The 20,083-nt window shown below is 43.9% G+C and overlaps 2 protein-coding genes across 6 annotated transcripts in view; one reads left to right on the top strand and one right to left on the bottom strand.

The window, feature by feature from the left end:
* MTOR (mechanistic target of rapamycin kinase) overlaps positions 1-9,780 on the bottom strand; it is a 109,332-nt gene extending 99,552 nt beyond the window's left edge. For all 5 annotated transcript variants that reach the window (XM_075839360.1, XM_075839364.1, XM_075839362.1 and 2 more), the window contains exon 1: positions 9,682-9,780. The gene's annotated coding sequence lies outside the window, so the exon portion shown is untranslated. The remainder of the gene's footprint in view (positions 1-9,681) is intronic.
* A 2,810-nt stretch (positions 9,781-12,590) lies between these two features.
* On the top strand, positions 12,591-19,356 carry UBIAD1 (UbiA prenyltransferase domain containing 1). The gene is made up of 3 exons (XM_075839359.1): positions 12,591-12,759; positions 13,752-14,306; positions 15,369-19,356. Exons 2-3 carry the CDS (start codon positions 13,790-13,792, stop codon positions 15,854-15,856), a joined length of 1,005 nt encoding a protein of 334 aa, XP_075695474.1. The 5' UTR covers positions 12,591-12,759; positions 13,752-13,789; the 3' UTR covers positions 15,857-19,356.
* The last annotated feature ends 727 nt before the right edge of the window (positions 19,357-20,083 follow it).

Here is a 20,083-nt window from a genome sequence, read left to right as displayed (position 1 = left end):
ACACACACACACACACACACACACACACACACATTATATACATACATATATATACACACACACACACACATTATATACATACATATATATACACACACACACATTATATACACACACACACACATATACATACATTATATACATACATATATACACACACAAACACACACACATTATATACACACACACACATTATATACATACATATATACACACACAAACACACACACATTATATACACACACACACACATTATATACATACATATATATACACACACACACATTACATACACACACACATATACACACACACACACATTATATACATACACACACACATTATATACACACACATATACATACATTATATACATACATATATACACACACAAACACACACACATTATATACACACACATTATATACATACATATATACACACACAAACACACACACATTATATACACACACACACACATTATATACATACATATATACACACACAAACACACACACATTATATACACACACACACACATTATATACATACATATATATACACACACACACACATTACATACACACACACATATACACACACACACATATACACACACACACATTATATACACACACACATTATATACACACACACACACACACACATTATATACATACATATATATACACACACACACATTACATACACACACACATATACACACACACACATATACACACACACACATTATATACACACACATTATATACATACACACACATTATATACACACACACATTATATACACACACACACACATATACATACATTATATACATACATACACACACAAACACACACACACATTATATACATACATATACACACACACACATTACATACACACACACACATTATATACATACACACACACACACACATTATATACATACACACACACACATTATATACATACACACACACACATTATATACACACACACACACACACACATTATATACATACATACACATATACATACACACATTATATACACACACACACACTATATACATACACACACACATATACACACACACACACACATTATATACATACATATATACACACACACACACACACACACACACATTATATACATACACACACACATTATATACACACACACACACACACACATTATATACATACATACACATATACATACACACATTATATACATACATATATATACACACATTATATACACACACACACACACATTATATACATACATACACATATACATACACACATTATATACATACATATACACACACATTATATACACACACACATACATACACACACGCATTATATACATACACACACATTATATACACACACATTATATATATATATATACACACACACACATTATATACATATATACACACACACACACACACACATTATATACACACACATTATATACACACACAGAATGAAGCATTTGGCAGCTACTTTAACTTCTGATTTACTAAGATATGGACATTAGAGGGAGAGCCCCACATGAGAACCATATACAGCCAGCGAGGACGTCCACTACAAACCACGGACAGCGTATCACCACAGGTGTCTGCACAGACAGTATATTATCACATAGGTCAGTATACGGACAGTATATTATCACACAGGTCGGTATACAGGCAGTATATACAGCGGGTCAGTATATTATCTCACGGGTCAGTATATGGATAGTATATTATCTCACGGGTCAGTATATGGATAGTATATTATCTCACGGGTCAGTATATTATCTCACGGGTCAGTATATGGATAGTATATTATCTCACGGGTCAGTATATGGATAGTATATTATCTCACGGGTCAGTATATGGATAGTATATTATCTCACGGGTCAGTATATGGATAGTATATTATCTCACGGGTCAGTATATGGATAGTATATTATCTCACGGGTCAGTATATGGATAGTATATTATCTCACGGGTCAGTATATGGATAGTATATTATCTCACGGGTCAGTATATGGTGGCAGGAAAGAACCCCTAATAAAATACAACTTTTTAATTATGCGAATAAAATGTAACAAAAGAAAAAAAAAAACACACCCGGGTAACAATATTTAGGATGATTAGGACCTTTAGATATGGAGAGGCGATGCAGCATTTATTCAATCTGTCAATAATCAGCACAGGATTTCATGTGCAAAGTATCGCGGCTCCTAAATAAAGCGTCTCCTGGGCTATCGGAGACCCAACTATTGCCTGTGATAGCCGCGTCCCTGAAGAGGACCAACGCTCTAAAGAGAGCGACCCCCGGTTGACTTTAATCTAAAGGCCCTTTCACACCGGCCAATTATCGGGCAAACGAGTGGTCATCGAACGCTCATCCCCGATCATCGCCCCGTGTGACCAGGGCAGCGATCAGCAGACGACGAGCAAACACTCCATCACCTGCTGATCGTAGCGGTTTAAATACTGAAACTATTATCATTGCCGGCAGCAGATCTAGTGTAAAGGTAGAATTACAGGCCCGACCTGTGCCGTGTACACGAGCGCCGATCAGCGAGACAGCTTGTTGATCGGCGCTCGTTTTCTCCCGTCACACGGAGCGGTGCATGGGGGGGGGACCAGCTCGTTACTCCGATCGCTCGTCCCCATACATTACCGTGTCGGCCCCGCGTCTCCCTGTTTACACACCAAGATCTGCTGCCGACAACTATAATATTTTATTCATTTCTAACGATACGATGAGCTGACGAACGAGCGTTTTCCTGATAATTGGCCAATGTAAAAGGGTATTTAGCCTGTGTCTATATTATCCGGGGACCAAAAATTGCATTGTAATAATATGTTCATGTGAATAAGTAACTTACTAATGTACTGGAATTAAAAATCCTGTGCTAAATGGTGCGGCTCAAACCTCATGAATTCCTCAGGAAGCGCCGGAGCTTTTCTAATAATGATGACGCTGCGACGCGGCCCCATGTGACTGAGCTCTTGCTTCATTGCCTATGGCTTGAGTCCTGAGCGGAGCATCAGCCAGCGCTTTGCTCGGGACTCCAGCCCTGCTCCTGAAATCTGGTCAATTCAGAGGTTTGCTATCGCTGGAGTCCCTGATCAGAGCATCAGCTGATACTCAGCCTGGGGACTCCTCAACTTCTGCCCACGTCACTGTCCATATATGGACAATGACGTCGGCAACAGTACTGAAGTCCCGGAGCAAGCTCAGGACTCAAGCCATAGGCAATGCGACAGCCCCTTGTGGTCGTGTTCACAAACATCACATGAAGCAAGAGCTCAGTCACATGGGGGCGTGTCGGAGCGTCATCATTATTAGAAAAGCTTCGGCACTTCCTGAGGAATTCATGAGGTTTGAGCCGCACCATTTAGCACAGAATGTTTAATTCCAGTACATTAGTAAGTTACTCATTCACATAAATATATACTTGCAATGCAATTTTTGGTCCCCGGATGACCCCTTTAAGTCCGACCTAGCTATAAAATCACTATCACCGTATTTTTCTTCTTTTGCTACATTTTATTTGCATAATTATTAAAAGTTATATTTTATTAGGTTTTTTTTTCCTGCCGCTACTATTTACAAAACGTTGCCGGCAGTGGATCTATGTAACGGAGAACAAGCTAACAAGTAAGGCCCGATGCACACGACCGTAAAAACTCTCCATAATTACAGACCCATTCAGTTCTATTGGCCGCGGACACCTTTCCGTATCGCTATGGATGGGGGTCCGTGCCGTAAAAACGTTCCGAAAATTATAAAACACGTCCATTCTTTTGCATTTTATGGGCCGTGCTCCCATACTTTGTGCATGGGGCCCAACTTGGTAATTAGTATACAAGCAGTAGATTATCACACAGGTCAGTATACGGGCGGTATATTATCACACAGGTCAGTATACGGGCGGTATATTATCACACAGCTCAGTATACGGGCGGTATATTATCACACAGGTCAGTATACGGGCGGTATATTATCACACAGCTCAGTATACGGGCGGTATATTATCACACAGGTCAGTCTACGGGCGGTATATTATCACACAGGTCAGTATACGGGCGGTATATTATCACACAGCTCAGTATACGGGCGGTATATTATCACACAGGTCAGTATACGGGCGGTATATTATCACACAGCTCAGTATACGGGCGGTATATTATCACACAGGTCAGTATACGGGCGGTATATTATCACACAGGTCAGTATACGGGCGGTATATTATCACACAGGTCAGTATACGGGCGGTATATTATCACACAGCTCAGTATACGGGCGGTATATTATCACACAGGTCAGTCTACGGGCGGTATATTATCACACAGGTCAGTATACGGGCGGTATATTATCACACAGGTCAGTCTACGGGCGGTATATTATCACACAGCTCAGTATACGGGCGGTATATTATCACACAGCTCAGTCTACGGTCGGTATATTATCACACAGCTCAGTATACGGGCGGTATATTATCACACAGCTCAGTCTACGGGCGGTATATTATCACACAGCTCAGTCTACGGGCGGTATATTATCACACAGCTCAGTATACGGGCGGTATAGTATCACACAGCTCAGTATAAGGACGGTATATTATCACACAGCTCAGTATACGGGCGGTATATTATCACACAGCTCAGTATACGGGCGGTATATTATCACACAGCTCAGTATACGGGCGGTATATTATCACACAGGTCAGTATATTATCACACAGCTCAGTATACAGGCGGTATATTATCACACAGGTCAGTCTACGGGCGGTATATTATCACACAGGTCAGTATACGGGCAGTATATTATCACGCAGCTCAGTCTACGGGCGGTATATTATCACACAGCTCAGTATACGGGCGGTATATTATCACACAGGTCAGTATACGGGCGGTATATTATCACACAGCTCAGTATACGGGCGGTATATTATCACACAGGTCAGTATATTATCACACAGCTCAGTATACAGGCGGTATATTATCACACAGGTCAGTCTACGGGCGGTATATTATCACACAGGTCAGTATACGGGCAGTATATTATCACGCAGCTCAGTCTACGGGCGGTATATTATCACACAGCTCAGTATACGGGCGGTATATTATCACACAGCTCAGTATACGGGCGGTATATTATCACACAGCTCAGTACACGGGCGGTATATTATCACACAGCTCAGTCTACGGGCGGTATATTATCACACAGCTCAGTATACGGGCGGCATATTATCACACAGCTCAGTATACGGGCGGCATATTATCACACAGCTCAGTATACGGGCGGCATATTATCACACAGCTCAGTATACGGGCGGTATATTATCACACAGCTCAGTATACGGGCGGTATATTTTCACGCAGGTCAGTATACGGGCGGTATATTATCACACAGCTCAGTATACGGGCGGTATATTATCACACAGCTCAGTATACGGGCGGTATATTATCACACAGGTCAGTCTACGGGCGGTATATTATCACACAGCTCAGTCTACGGGCGGTATATTATCACACAGCTCAGTCTACGGGCGGTATAGTATCACACAGCTCAGTATACGGACGGTATATTATCACACAGCTCAGTATACGGGCGGTATATTATCACACAGCTCAGTATACGGGCGGTATATTATCACACAGCTCAGTATACGGGCGGTATATTATCACACAGCTCAGTATACGGGCGGTATATTATCACACAGGTCAGTATATTATCACACAGCTCAGTATACGGGCGGTATATTATCACACAGGTCAGTATACGGGCGGTATATTATCACACAGCTCAGTATACGGGCGGTATATTATCACACAGGTCAGTATACGGGCGGTATATTTTCACGCAGGTCAGTATACGGGCGGTATATTATCACACAGCTCAGTATACGGGCGGTATATTATCACACAGCTCAGTATACGGGCGGTATATTATCACACAGCTCAGTATACAGGCGGTATATTATCACACAGGTCAGTCTACGGGCGGTATATTATCACACAGGTCAGTATACGGGCAGTATATTATCACGCAGCTCAGTCTACGGGCGGTATATTATCACACAGCTCAGTATACGGGCGGTATATTATCACACAGGTCAGTATACGGGCGGTATATTATCACACAGCTCAGTATACGGGCGGTATATTATCACACAGGTCAGTATATTATCACACAGCTCAGTATACAGGCGGTATATTATCACACAGGTCAGTCTACGGGCGGTATATTATCACACAGGTCAGTATACGGGCAGTATATTATCACGCAGCTCAGTCTACGGGCGGTATATTATCACACAGCTCAGTATACGGGCGGTATATTATCACACAGCTCAGTATACGGGCGGTATATTATCACACAGCTCAGTACACGGGCGGTATATTATCACACAGCTCAGTCTACGGGCGGTATATTATCACACAGCTCAGTATACGGGCGGCATATTATCACACAGCTCAGTATACGGGCGGCATATTATCACACAGCTCAGTATACGGGCGGCATATTATCACACAGCTCAGTATACGGGCGGTATATTATCACACAGCTCAGTATACGGGCGGTATATTTTCACGCAGGTCAGTATACGGGCGGTATATTATCACACAGCTCAGTATACGGGCGGTATATTATCACACAGCTCAGTATACGGGCGGTATATTATCACACAGGTCAGTCTACGGGCGGTATATTATCACACAGCTCAGTCTACGGGCGGTATATTATCACACAGCTCAGTCTACGGGCGGTATAGTATCACACAGCTCAGTATACGGACGGTATATTATCACACAGCTCAGTATACGGGCGGTATATTATCACACAGCTCAGTATACGGGCGGTATATTATCACACAGCTCAGTATACGGGCGGTATATTATCACACAGCTCAGTATACGGGCGGTATATTATCACACAGGTCAGTATATTATCACACAGCTCAGTATACGGGCGGTATATTATCACACAGGTCAGTATACGGGCGGTATATTATCACACAGCTCAGTATACGGGCGGTATATTATCACACAGGTCAGTATACGGGCGGTATATTTTCACGCAGGTCAGTATACGGGCGGTATATTATCACACAGCTCAGTATACGGGCGGTATATTATCACACAGCTCAGTATACGGGCGGTATATTATCACACAGCTCAGTATACGGGCGGTATATTATCACACAGCTCAGTATACGGGCGGTATATTATCACACAGGTCAGTATACGGGCGGTATATTATCACACAGCTCAGTATACGGGCGGTATATTATCACACAGCTCAGTATACGGGCGGTATATTATCACACAGCTCAGTATACGGGCGGTATATTATCACACAGGTCAGTATACGGGCGGTATATTATCACACAGCTCAGTATACGGGCGGTATATTATCACACAGCTCAGTATACGGGCGGTATATTATCACACAGGTCAGTATACGGGCGGTATATTATCACAGCTCAGTATACGGGCGGTATATTATCACACAGGTCAGTATACGGGCGGTATATTATCACACAGCTCAGTATACGGGCGGTATATTATCACACAGCTCAGTATACGGGCGGTATATTATCACACAGCTCAGTATACGGACGGTATATTATCACACAGCTCAGTATACGGGCGGTATATTATCACACAGCTCAGTATACGGGCGGTATATTATCACACAGCTCAGTATACGGGCGGTATATTATCACACAGCTCAGTATACGGGCGGTATATTATCACACAGGTCAGTATACGGGCGGTATATTATCACACAGCTCAGTATACGGGCGGTATATTATCACACAGCTCAGTATACGGGCGGTATATTATCACACAGGTCAGTATACGGGCGGTATATTATCACACAGGTCAGTATACGGGCGGTATATTATCACACAGCTCAGTATACGGGCGGTATATTATCACACAGGTCAGTATACGGGCGGTATATTATCATACAGGTCAGTATACGGGCGGTATATTATCACACAGCTCAGTATACGGGCGGTATATTATCACACAGGTCAGTATACGGGCGGTATATTATCACACAGCTCAGTATACGGGCGGTATATTATCACACAGGTCAGTATACGGGCGGTATATTATCACACAGGTCAGTATACGGGCGGTATATTATCACACAGCTCAGTATACGGGCGGTATATTATCACACAGCTCAGTATACGGGCGGTATATTATCACACAGCTCAGTATACGGGCGGTATATTATCACACAGGTCAGTATACGGGCGGTATATTATCACACAGCTCATTATCACACAGGTCAGTATACGGGCGGTATATTATCACACAGCTCAGTATACGGGCGGTATATTATCACACAGCTCAGTATACGGGCGGTATATTATCACACAGCTCAGTATACGGGCGGTATATTATCACGCAGCTCAGTATACGGGCGGTATATTATCACACAGCTCAGTATACGGGCGGTATATTATCACACAGGTCAGTATACGGGCGGTATATTATCACACAGGTCAGTATACGGGCGGTATATTATCACACAGGTCAGTATACGGGCGGTATATTATCACACAGCTCAGTATACAGGCGGTATATTATCACACAGGTCAGTCTACGGGCGGTATATTATCACACAGGTCAGTATACGGGCGGTATATTATCACACAGCTCAGTATACGGGCGGTATATTATCACACTGCTCAGTATACAGGCGGTATATTATCACACAGGTCAGTATACGGGCGGTATATTATCACACAGGTCAGTATACGGGCGGTATATTATCACACAGCTCAGTATACGGGCGGTATATTATCACACAGGTCAGTATACGGGCGGTATATTATCACACAGCTCAGTATACGGGCGGTATATTATCACACTGCTCAGTATACGGGCGGTATATTATCACACAGCTCAGTATACGGGCGGTATATTATCACACAGCTCAGTCTACGGGCGGTATATTATCACACAGGTCAGTCTACGGGCGGTATATTATCACACAGCTCAGTATACGGGCGGTATATTATCACACAGGTCAGTATACGGGCGGTATATTATCACACAGGTCAGTATACGGGCGGTATATTATCACACTGCTCAGTATACGGGCGGTATATTATCACACTGCTCAGTATACGGGCGGTATATCATCACACAGCTCAGTATACGGGCAGTATATTATCACACAGCTCAGTATACGGGCGGTATATTATCACACTGCTCAGTATACGGGCGGTATATTATCACACTGCTCAGTATACGGGCGGTATATTATCACACAGCTCAGTATACGGGCGGTATATTATCACACAGGTCAGTCTACGGGCGGTATATTATCACACAGCTCAGTATACGGGCGGTATATTATCACACAGGTCAGTATACGGGCGGTATATTATCACACAGGTCAGTATACGGGCAGTCTATACAGCGGGTCAGTATACGGGCAGTCTATACAGCGGGTCAGTATACAGGCAGTCTATACAGCGGGTCAGTATACGGGCAGTCTATACAGTGGGTCAGTGAGGGCCCCCATCCCCCCCGGACACGGCCGCCATTACAGAATCGACTGACCGGAAGCTGTGAGGGAATATAATAAACGAGGAGCAGGACACAGAGAGCACAGGCCCCGGCTTACCCCGTCTACCGCATTAGCCAGCTCTTCCCGGTCATCTTACTGCCATTACACCAAGCGGCCGTGCCCAGCACCGTCCACCACCCTCTGGCGCGTCCTTTCGGTGACGAATAATAATCCGACGAGGAACACGCGCGCACAGCAGAAACGTTCCGGGAAGATTAGTTCCTAGTGTTCTTATGTTATGTGTCCTCTGTGGAATATCTCGGTCCACAGGAATAAAAGCAGAAGATAAATGGAGCAGTAGATTACAGACTACTATTGTGTAGACTGTAGCCTGTATTCTGTAGCCTGTATTCTGTAGCCTGTATTCTATAGTCTGTGGATCTTGTATTCTATAGTCTGTATTCTATAGTCTGTATTCTGTAGTCTGTATTCTATAGTCTGTATTCTATAGTCTGTGGATTCTATATTCTGTAGTCTGTATTCTATAGTCTGTGTATTTTATAGCCTGTATTCTATAGCCTGTATTCTGTACTCTGTATTCTATAGCCTGTATTCTGTAGTCTTTATTCTATAGTCTGTATTCTATAGTCTGTATTCTGTAGTCTGCATTCTATAGTCTGCATTCTGTAGTCTGCATTCTGTAGCCTGTATTCTGTAGCCTGTATTCTATAGTCTGTGGATCTTGTATTCTATAGTCTGTATTCTATAGTCTGTATTCTATAGCCTGTATTCTGTAGTCTGTATTCTATAGCCTGTATTCTGTAGTCTGTATTCTATAGCCTGTATTGTATAGCCTGTATTCTATAGTCTATATTCTATAGTCTGTGGATTCTATATTCTGTAGTCTGTATTCTATAGTCTGTGTATTTTATAGCCTGTATTCTATAGCCTGTATTCTGTAGTCTGTATTCTATAGCCTGTATTCTGTAGTCTGTATTCTGTAGTCTGTATTCTATAGTCTATATTCTGTAGTCTTTATTCTGTAGCCTGTATTCTATAGTCTGTATTCTATAGTCTATATTCTATAGTCTGTGTATTTTATAGCCTGTATTCTATAGCCTGTATTCTGTAGTCTGTATTCTATAGCCTGTATTCTGTAGTCTGTATGCTGTATTCTATAGTCTATATTCTGTAGTCTTTATTCTATAGTCTGTATTCTATAGTCTGTATTCTGTAGTCTGCATTCTATAGTCTGCATTCTATAGTCTGCATTCTGTAGTCTGCATTCTGTAGTCTGCATTCTATAGTCTGTATTCTGTAGTCTGTATTCTATAGTCTGTATTCTATAGCCTGTATTCTGTAGCCTGTATTCTGTAGCCTGTATTCTGTAGCCTGTATTCTATAGTCTGTATTCTGTATTCTATAGTCTGTGTATTTTATAGCCTGTATTCTGTAGTCTATATTCTGTAGTCTGTATTCTATAGTCTATATTCTGTATTCTATAGTCTGTATTCTATAGTCTGTGTATTCTATAGCCTGTATTCTATAGTCTGTATTCTATAGCCTGCATTCTGTATTCTGTAGTCTATATTCTGTAGTCTATATTCTATAGTCTGTATTCTATAGTCTGTGTATTTTATAGCCTGTATTCTATAGTCTGTATTCTATAGCCTGCATTCTGTATTCTGTAGTCTGTATTCTATAGTCTGTATTCTATAGTCTGTATTCTATAGTCTGTATTCTGTAGTCTATATTCTATAGTCTGTGGATTCTATATTCTATAGTCTGTATTCTATAGTCTGTGTATTTTATAGCCTGCATTCTATAGTCTGTATTCTATAGCCTGTATTCTATAGTCTGTATTCTATAGTCTGTATTCTATAGCCTGCATTCTGTAGTCTATAGCCTGCATTCTGTAGTCTGTATTCTATAGTCTGTATTCTATAGTCTGTATTCTATAGTCTGTATTCTATAGTCTGTATTCTATAGTCTGTATTCTATAGTCTGTATTCTGTAGTCTGTATTCTATAGTCTGTGTATTTTATAGCCTGTATTCTATAGTCTGTATTCTATAGCCTGTATTCTGTAGCCTGTATTCTGTATTTCCTGCGCACATCAGGTCCAGATTATTTCATATTCAGCAAAACATCCTTTAACCCCTTCAATATTGGAAGGGGGATGGCGGTAGTAATTTGAGGGGCGTCTTATGGCAAATATCAAAGCAACCTCTTGTGTGGCACACAGCGCAAAACGTTCACATGACCATTTTTATTATTAGCCGCAAAGTCAAGACATGTAGCCCCCATAATAGTGTGTGCCGGCGTCCATAAGTGCTTCCGCCATATGTGTGCCCCCATAATAGTGTGTGCGCGCCTCTGTGTGCCCCCATAATAGTGTGTGCCAGCCTCTGTGTGCCCCCATAATAGTGTGTGCCAGCCTCTGTGTGCCCCCATAATAGTGTGTGCCAGCCTCTGTGTGCCCCCATAATAGTGTGTGCCAGCCTCTGTGTGCCCCATAATAGTGTGTGCCCCATAATAGTGTGTGCCAGTCTCTGTGTGCCCCCATAATAGTGTGTGCCAGCCTCTGTGTGCCCCCATAATAGTGTGTGCCAGCCTCTGTGTGCCCCCATAAGTGTCTGAGCCATACATGTGCTCCCATAATAGTGTGTGCCGGTCTCCGGATTGCCCCCGTCTCAGCCATACATGTGCTTCGGTCCCCGGGGTGCCGTGTCTCAGCCATACGTGTGGGGCGCCCCATACTAGTGTTTTTCCAGTCAACTGAGCACCCCCATCAGTGTCTCATCCATATGTGCGCCCTCATAATAGTGTGTGCCAGTCCCCGGTTTGCCCCCATAAGTGCCTGTGCCATACGTGTGCCCTCATAAGTGTCTCAGAACAGTGAGGGCCACAGACTGCACATCCCGCTCCTATAGGTCATTGCGCCCTGATTATGGGACAGTACATTAAATAGTGCGGCGCGGAAGAATACCCGGCGGTCTAACACAGCACTGAAGATGTGGCCGTGTGTAATGTAGTGCGGTGCGGAGGGATATCACATGGAGCCGGTACAGTAGAGCGGACGGTTTTTAGTGTTACACACAAGATGGCGGCGCACGTTATGGCTGGTCTGAGGTGGCTTTGCTGGCAGGGAGGGCTGTACGCGGAGCAGTAGAGACGGGGGCGCTTTTATTCTGAGGTATCTCGTATGACTTCTGTATGTTGACGTTATTGGTCGGGCTGTGACAACTACAAGCCCCAGCAGTCTGCGTGCCACGGGCTTATAGGGCATTGTGGGACATGTAGTTTGCTGGGAGGGGCAGTTTACCGGTGACTAGAACTACAACTCCCAGCAAGTCCTGATTGTGACTTGATATCTCTGGACTTGTAGTTCTCTCGCTAACCTTTCCCCAATCCTGGAACTACAAGTACCAGCAAGTTCACACGACCTCAGGCTGATGGTGCATGCTGGGACTTGTAGTTCCAGGATAGTAGTGACCAGTCTGGAGCTCTTATACTTACAACTCCCATCATGTTTTCTTTTCTTCAGGCTTTAGGACTTGTAGGTCCCCAATTCCAGGCTCCTTACAGCCGCACTACCCCCCTATCTGCTTAACAACTTTCTTCAAGATCTCTGCTTGCCATCAGGGAATTGAATCCTTCTGCACTGATACAAGCTATTGAGAGGAGAGTAATTTGTGCCTAGACTGGATATAATTGTAGCAAACCCTCAGCTGTGAGGAGTATTGGGCCTGTTTGGGTTTTCAGAGGCTAAACGTAAAAAATAATGTTCCCATTCACTGACAGAAAGCAGAGTTTTTTTAGATGGTGAGGAATACAAACAAAGTGTACTACAAAGTTTAAGAACTTTTCATTATACAAGGATTAAGCCACTTTAAAATGTTAAATTAAATTGATATTCCTTATTGTTGCTGTCAGGTTTCATGATCTTTGCTTGCCTTCAGTGAATGGAAACCATGTTTAGTTTCATAGTCTAAGTTTTTCCTAGTCCTGTTCACTTGGACACAGAGTTCACTATAAGAGAGCTGTGTCAGCAGGGAAGGCTTAGTCTGTGTTTCCATCTATTGACTGCAAGCAGTGGTCTTGAAAATGGTGCAGAATTGACCAAGAATTTTAAAAACGGTTGCCGCTCTTTACTTGTAATGATTTGTTTCATGTTCTCGTCCGCAGTTTCGTCCGTTTTGCTTCATCTAATTAAACCGGGCGCCATGAAGTCGGACGACGGCGTCAGTAACGTGAGCATCAGCGCTGAGGTCGGCGAGCAAGAAGAAGCTCCTCCCACCTCCACGAATGCCGCCAGCCAACCGCTGACGATTGGCTGGAAGCAGAAATGTGCCACCTACGTCCTGGCCCTGCGTCCCTGGAGCTTCAGCGCCTCCCTCACCCCCGTGGCATTGGGAAGTGCCCTCGCCTACCGCTCGGCTGGCACTCTGGACCCGGTGCTGCTCCTGATGTGCGCTGTGGCGGTCCTTGCCGTGCACGGGGCTGGGAACTTAGTGAACACCTACTACGACTTCTCTAAAGGGATCGACCACAAGAAAAGCGACGACCGGACGCTGGTGGACCGGATCCTGGAGCCGCAGGACGTGGTGCGGTTCGGGGTTCTCCTTTATACTCTGGGATGTGTATGCGCCGGCTGCTTGTATTTCCTGTCTAAGCTGCGGCTGGAGCACATGGCGCTCATATACTTCGGAGGGTTGTCCAGCTCGTTCCTGTATACTGGGGGTAGGTTCTGTGTATGACGACTTTATACCGATCCTTTATTACCGCAAAACATAAAGACCAATTCTACTCAAACGCTGCAAATCCAACACTCCGACCCGGCTGCTGCCATATAGGGAGCTGTTTATTGGGGTCCTCACCCTGTCCCTGTGCTGCTGTGACGTGTAGAGACCACTGCGGTCACCGGGGAGGGGTCTAATTTTTCTACCCTAAAGGGGTTGTCCCCTTTAAGAAAACGATCAGCTGCGCTTATGGAGGCCGTACCGACTGCTCGCTTAACCCCTTAGATGCCTCAGTCAACAGCAACTGCAGCATCTAAGCTGTAAGGAAGTGGTAGGCGGCCCCCTCGGACGTCCCTTCGTACCACTCCCCCCAACAACGTGATTGTGGGGTGCCGATAGTTGTCATAGCAGCCTGGTGGGCTAATGAAGCCCCCCCACATCTACCATCCTATTAAGTCCGGCCAGAGGCAAAGCGTAATAGGAGCCTGTAAGAATGACCGTATACTGCTATACATTAGTGTATTGTGCGAGCCATCCAGGGATCGCAGGTTCAAGCCCCCGAGGGGGACTAATGAAAAATAAGATAAATACAGTTCACGTTCTTTATATATATAGTAAAACAGAGAAAAACCGTTTTTTCCAAAAGCAGTGTCAAAAATGACCATAATTGGTATCTCCTCGTCCGTAAAAGTCAGAAGTATAACAATGTAAGATCATGTGACCCGCACGGGGAACGCCGCAAAAATAACAACAAAATGGAATAAAAAGTCTCATGCAGCCAAAATGCGACCAATAGAAACGACATCTCATCCCGCAAAAAAAAAAAAAACGTAACATCGCTCATAAGTGTCTGATGGTCGCGCTGCTCGGCTGTTTCCGTAACTCCCATCTGACAGAACGGAGCGCGTCGTGCGGCCCCCTCTCCACTAGTGCCCACCTGGAAACTGCAGCTTGCGTGGGCCGCGCCAGGAGAAGAGGGGGATGTGCAGCTCTCGCTATAGGTGCGGGTCACAGAGCTGGCGCCTCCTGTGGTAGATTCTGACGTGTCTTCTGTTTCCTGCAGGGATTGGATTCAAGTACGTGGCTCTGGGGGACTTGGTGATCCTCATCACGTTCGGGCCCCTGGCGGTCATGTTTGCTCACGCTGTGCAGGTCGGTTACCTGTCCGTCACTCCCTTGCTTTATGCCGTGCCGCTGGCTCTGAGTACAGAGGCGATTCTCCACAGCAACAACACCCGGGACGTGGAGTCGGACCGCCAGGCCGGCATCGTGACCCTGGCAATCCTCATTGGCCCCACGCTGTCCTACATGCTGTACAACCTGCTCGTCTTCCTCCCGTACGTCATCTTCTGCATTCTGGCCACGCGGTACACCATCAGCATGGCGCTGCCGCTTCTTACCATCCCGCTGGCGTTTTCCCTGGAGCGACAGTTCAGAAGCCAGAACTTTACCCGGCTCCCGCAGAGAACGGCCAAACTCAACCTGTTTGTTGGGCTTTTCTACGTGTTTGGCATCGTCCTGGCGCCCCCGGGGTCCCTCCCTAAACTCTGACAAAGATCTGACGTTCGTGAACTGAATATAATGACAGCAGGAAGTCCGAGCAGAAGTCTGCCGGCCAGTAGGGGGCCACGCCATCCGTATCCAGGAGCAGGGACCTCAGGGAAGAGTCTCACCCGCTCACTCTTGCACTAACAACATCCTGATTCATGTTAAAGATACTGAGTCTCGGTAATACCCAAGTAAATGGTTTCTGTGCGGCCGTGTGTTCTGACGTCTGCACTTGCCACGTTCATAGGAGTTTCCATCATTAAATGACGGCCTTCATGTGTAAATATTCTGACAGTGTCTGGGTCTACATATAGAACAAATCTAGATAAGTAGTTGAGTCACTGTGTACATACATTACTGATGCTGAGTTACATCCTGTATTATACTCCAGAGCTGCACTCACTATTCTGCTGGTGGTGTCACTGTGTACATACATTACATTACTTATCCTGTACTGATCCTGAGTTATATCCTGTATTATACTCCAGAGCTGCACTCACTATTCTGCTGGAGGAGTCACTGTGTACATACATTACATTACTGATCCTGAGTTACGGCAGAATAATGAGTGCAGCTCTGGAGAATAATACAGGATCAGTACAGGATAAGTAATGTATGTACACCGTGACTCCACCAGCAGAACAGTGAGTGCAGCTCTGGAGTATAATACAGGAGGTAACTCAGGATCAGTAATGTAATGTATGTACAGAGTGTCTCCACCAGCAGAATAGTGAGTGCAGCTCTGGAGTATAATACAGGATGTAACTCAGGATCAGTGCAGGATAAGTGATGTAATGTATGTACACAGTGACTCCACCAGCAGAATAGTGAGTGCAGCTCTGGAGTATAATACAGGATATAACTCAGGATCAGTACAGGATAAGTAATGTATGTACACAGTGACTCCACCAGCAGAATAGTGAGTGCAGCTCTGGAGTATAATACAGGATGTAACTCAGGATCAGTACAGGATAAGTAATGTAATGTATGTAGACAGTGACTCTACCAGCAGAATAGTGAGTACAGCTCTGGAGTATAATACAGGATATAACTCAGGATCAGTACAGGATAAGTAATGTATGTACACCGTGACTCCACCAGCAGAACAGTGAGTGCAGCTCTGGAGTATAATACAGGATGTAACTCCGGATCAGTACAGGATAAGTGATGTAATGTATGTACACAGTGACTCCACCAGCAGAATAGTGAGTGCAGCTCTGGAGTATAATACAGGATATAACTCAGGATCAGTACAGGATAAGTAATGTAATGTGTGTACACAGTGACTCGACCAGCAGAATAGTGAGTGCAGCTCTGGAGTATAATACAGGATATAACTCAGGATCAGTACAGGATAAGTAATGTAATGTATGTAGACAGTGACTCCACCAGCAGAATAGTGAGTGCAGCTCTGGAGTATAATACAGGATATAACTCAGGATCAGTACAGGATAAGTAATGTAATGTGTGTACACAGTGACTCGACCAGCAGAATAGTGAGTGCAGCTCTGGAGTATAATACAGGATATAACTCAGGATCAGTACAGGATAAGTAATGTAATGTATGTAGACAGTGACTCTACCAGCAGAATAGTGAGTACAGCTCTGGAGTATAATACAGGATATAACTCAGGATCAGTACAGGATAAGTAATGTATGTACACAGTGACTCCACCAGCAGAATAGTGAGTGCAGCTCTGGAGTATAATACAGGATGTAACTCAGGATCAGTACAGGATAAGTAATGTAATGTATGTACACAGTGACTCCACCAGCAGAATAGTGAGTGCAGCTCTGGAGTATAATACAGGATATAACTCAGGATCAGTACAGGATAAGTAATGTAATGTGTGTACACAGTGACTCGACCAGCAGAATAGTGAGTGCAGCTCTGGAGTATAATACAGGATATAACTCAGGATCAGTACAGGATAAGTAATGTAATGTGTGTACACAGTGACTCGACCAGCAGAATAGTGAGTGCAGCTCTGGAGTATAATACAGGATATAACTCAGGATCAGTACAGGATAAGTAATGTAATGTATGTAGACAGTGACTCTACCAGCAGAATAGTGAGTACAGCTCTGGAGTATAATACAGGATATAACTCAGGATCAGTACAGGATAAGTAATGTATGTACACAGTGACTCCACCAGCAGAATAGTGAGTGCAGCTCTGGAGTATAATACAGGATGTAACTCAGGATCAGTACAGGATAAGTAATGTAATGTATGTACACAGTGACTCCACCAGCAGAATAGTGAGTGTAGCTCTGGAGTATAATACAGGATATAACTCAGGATCAGTACAGGATAAGTAATGTAATGTATGTACACAGTGACTCCACCAGCAGAATAGTGAGTGCAGCTCTGGAGTATAATACAGGATGTTTATGTAGATTTGTTCTCTATGTGAACTGTACAACGTTGGACAGAGGTTTGTAGGCACTAGGAGGACAGGCAGGGTTTTGTGCAGGTGATCTGTGAGGGTTTTCCTTGTGACCGGGTCCTGTCTGACGGCCGCACTGGGGAACTGTTCAGGGTAGAAGGAGCCGGCGTCTTCACCGACCCTTCATACTGGGGCAGGGTAATTTATTGGATTGTGTTCCTCTGTATAATGTTTTATGTATATTTGGTTGCACTTATCATAAATGCATGTGAGAGGATGATGTTGGTGGAGTCTGGGACCTCAGACCACCGCTGATTTCCAGAATGAAGGGGCTCTATAGAGGGATCGTGCCCCTTTAACACTGCTCAGAGATTTCTGAATATTATTTTTCGTCTAGTTATTTTCTCCATAGGAAGTTGAATAACTTTGCTCATCTTGTGCTGATCTTATATCATTGCAATTCTATTGCCTACAGTTACATCATGCCTTGTACACAATTCACTGCCAGAGCTGCATTCAGAACTTCGCTGGCTGCCACATGGATTCCAACATAGTTGTGCTGTTTATTCTTTTCTACGATGCAGCTATAAGCACTACATCTCCCGCAATGTACTGCAGCAAATAAGATGTGATGTCCTGCAGCCTGAGAGCAACTATGCAGCTCTGGATGTGACTGGAGTATAAGACCTGATGACCAGAATGAGTATAAGATATCTAAAAGGTTTTTGAAGTTACAGATTTTATCCTGTAAACTGGCGCTTCACGTGCAGCACCCTCTATAGGTGACAGGAGCACTATAAGGGCCAGAGGTTATTTAAAGCTACAGTACGCCAATAAGTTGCACTATGTATAGATGTTACCATTCCCATCACCCGATGATGGGGAGATCTATAAACACACTGCACCTATATATATTCCTTATAGCGAATAAAAGCACAAGATTTATACACATTTCACGATTCTCGCTTTTCTAGGAAATACAAGGAATGCGAGGCGCCATTTAATTTGCATTTTCGTTCCGGAACATTTGGTGATCACGAGTTTGTTACGGATCTATATGTTGCTTTTAGCCTTTTAGATCTGATTATCATAATAAACAGTTTGTATATTCTGCACGTTGTGTGTTCTGCTGTGTGCGATGCGGGTGTTAGTGGCGAGTCGCAGCTGAGTCTGAATATATTACTATTGGCGCGGTTCCAAAATAGATTTATACATCGTGCCATAAAAGTCCACGGGAACCCCTAATAGTCCTGAAAAAGAGTCGGTGACCGTTCTACTCCCCTCACCATTGAGGGATCAGTTTAATCTCCGCTTCTGGTTGGGCATTTAAATATACTCTATGGCTCCCTGTTATCAGCCATTTCTGAGTTCTCCAATAGAATGGGTCCAAAAAATGTTCGCCCCATGACTGCTTTTTTATGTCTCATATATCCAGTGCTGAGAATCTCCAGAGATATTTAGATACGGATGAATGCTTATGGTTTTATGCCCATAAGAAACATCCCAAAAGATGGTAGGAGGAGTTCTTTCCTATAGCAGAAATACCCCTTATTGTCCAGTAGATGGCAGTGGTGCAATACAGATATAAGAAGAGTGAGGCGGTAATTGTACATCGTTCCAGCAGATGGCAGTGTGGTAATACACAAAATATACAGAACATTCCCAGTACTGGAGCCTATTTGATACTTGTATTGTTATCATTAAATTGCAATGTTTTCTGCCGTTCTGTACAGCCGAGAAGTATTGTAAACAGGGTAAATAATTACAAAAAGCTGCAGCTCAATACAGCCAATCCCTGCTCATGAGCGCCGGCTGTACACATTTAGGCCCCATGCACACG

The sequence above is a fragment of the Rhinoderma darwinii genome, chromosome 10 (assembly GCF_050947455.1).
Source record: "Rhinoderma darwinii isolate aRhiDar2 chromosome 10, aRhiDar2.hap1, whole genome shotgun sequence".
In the NCBI taxonomy this organism is placed as follows: domain Eukaryota; kingdom Metazoa; phylum Chordata; class Amphibia; order Anura; family Rhinodermatidae; genus Rhinoderma; species Rhinoderma darwinii.
This window is presented reverse-complemented; position numbering and strand designations above follow the sequence as displayed.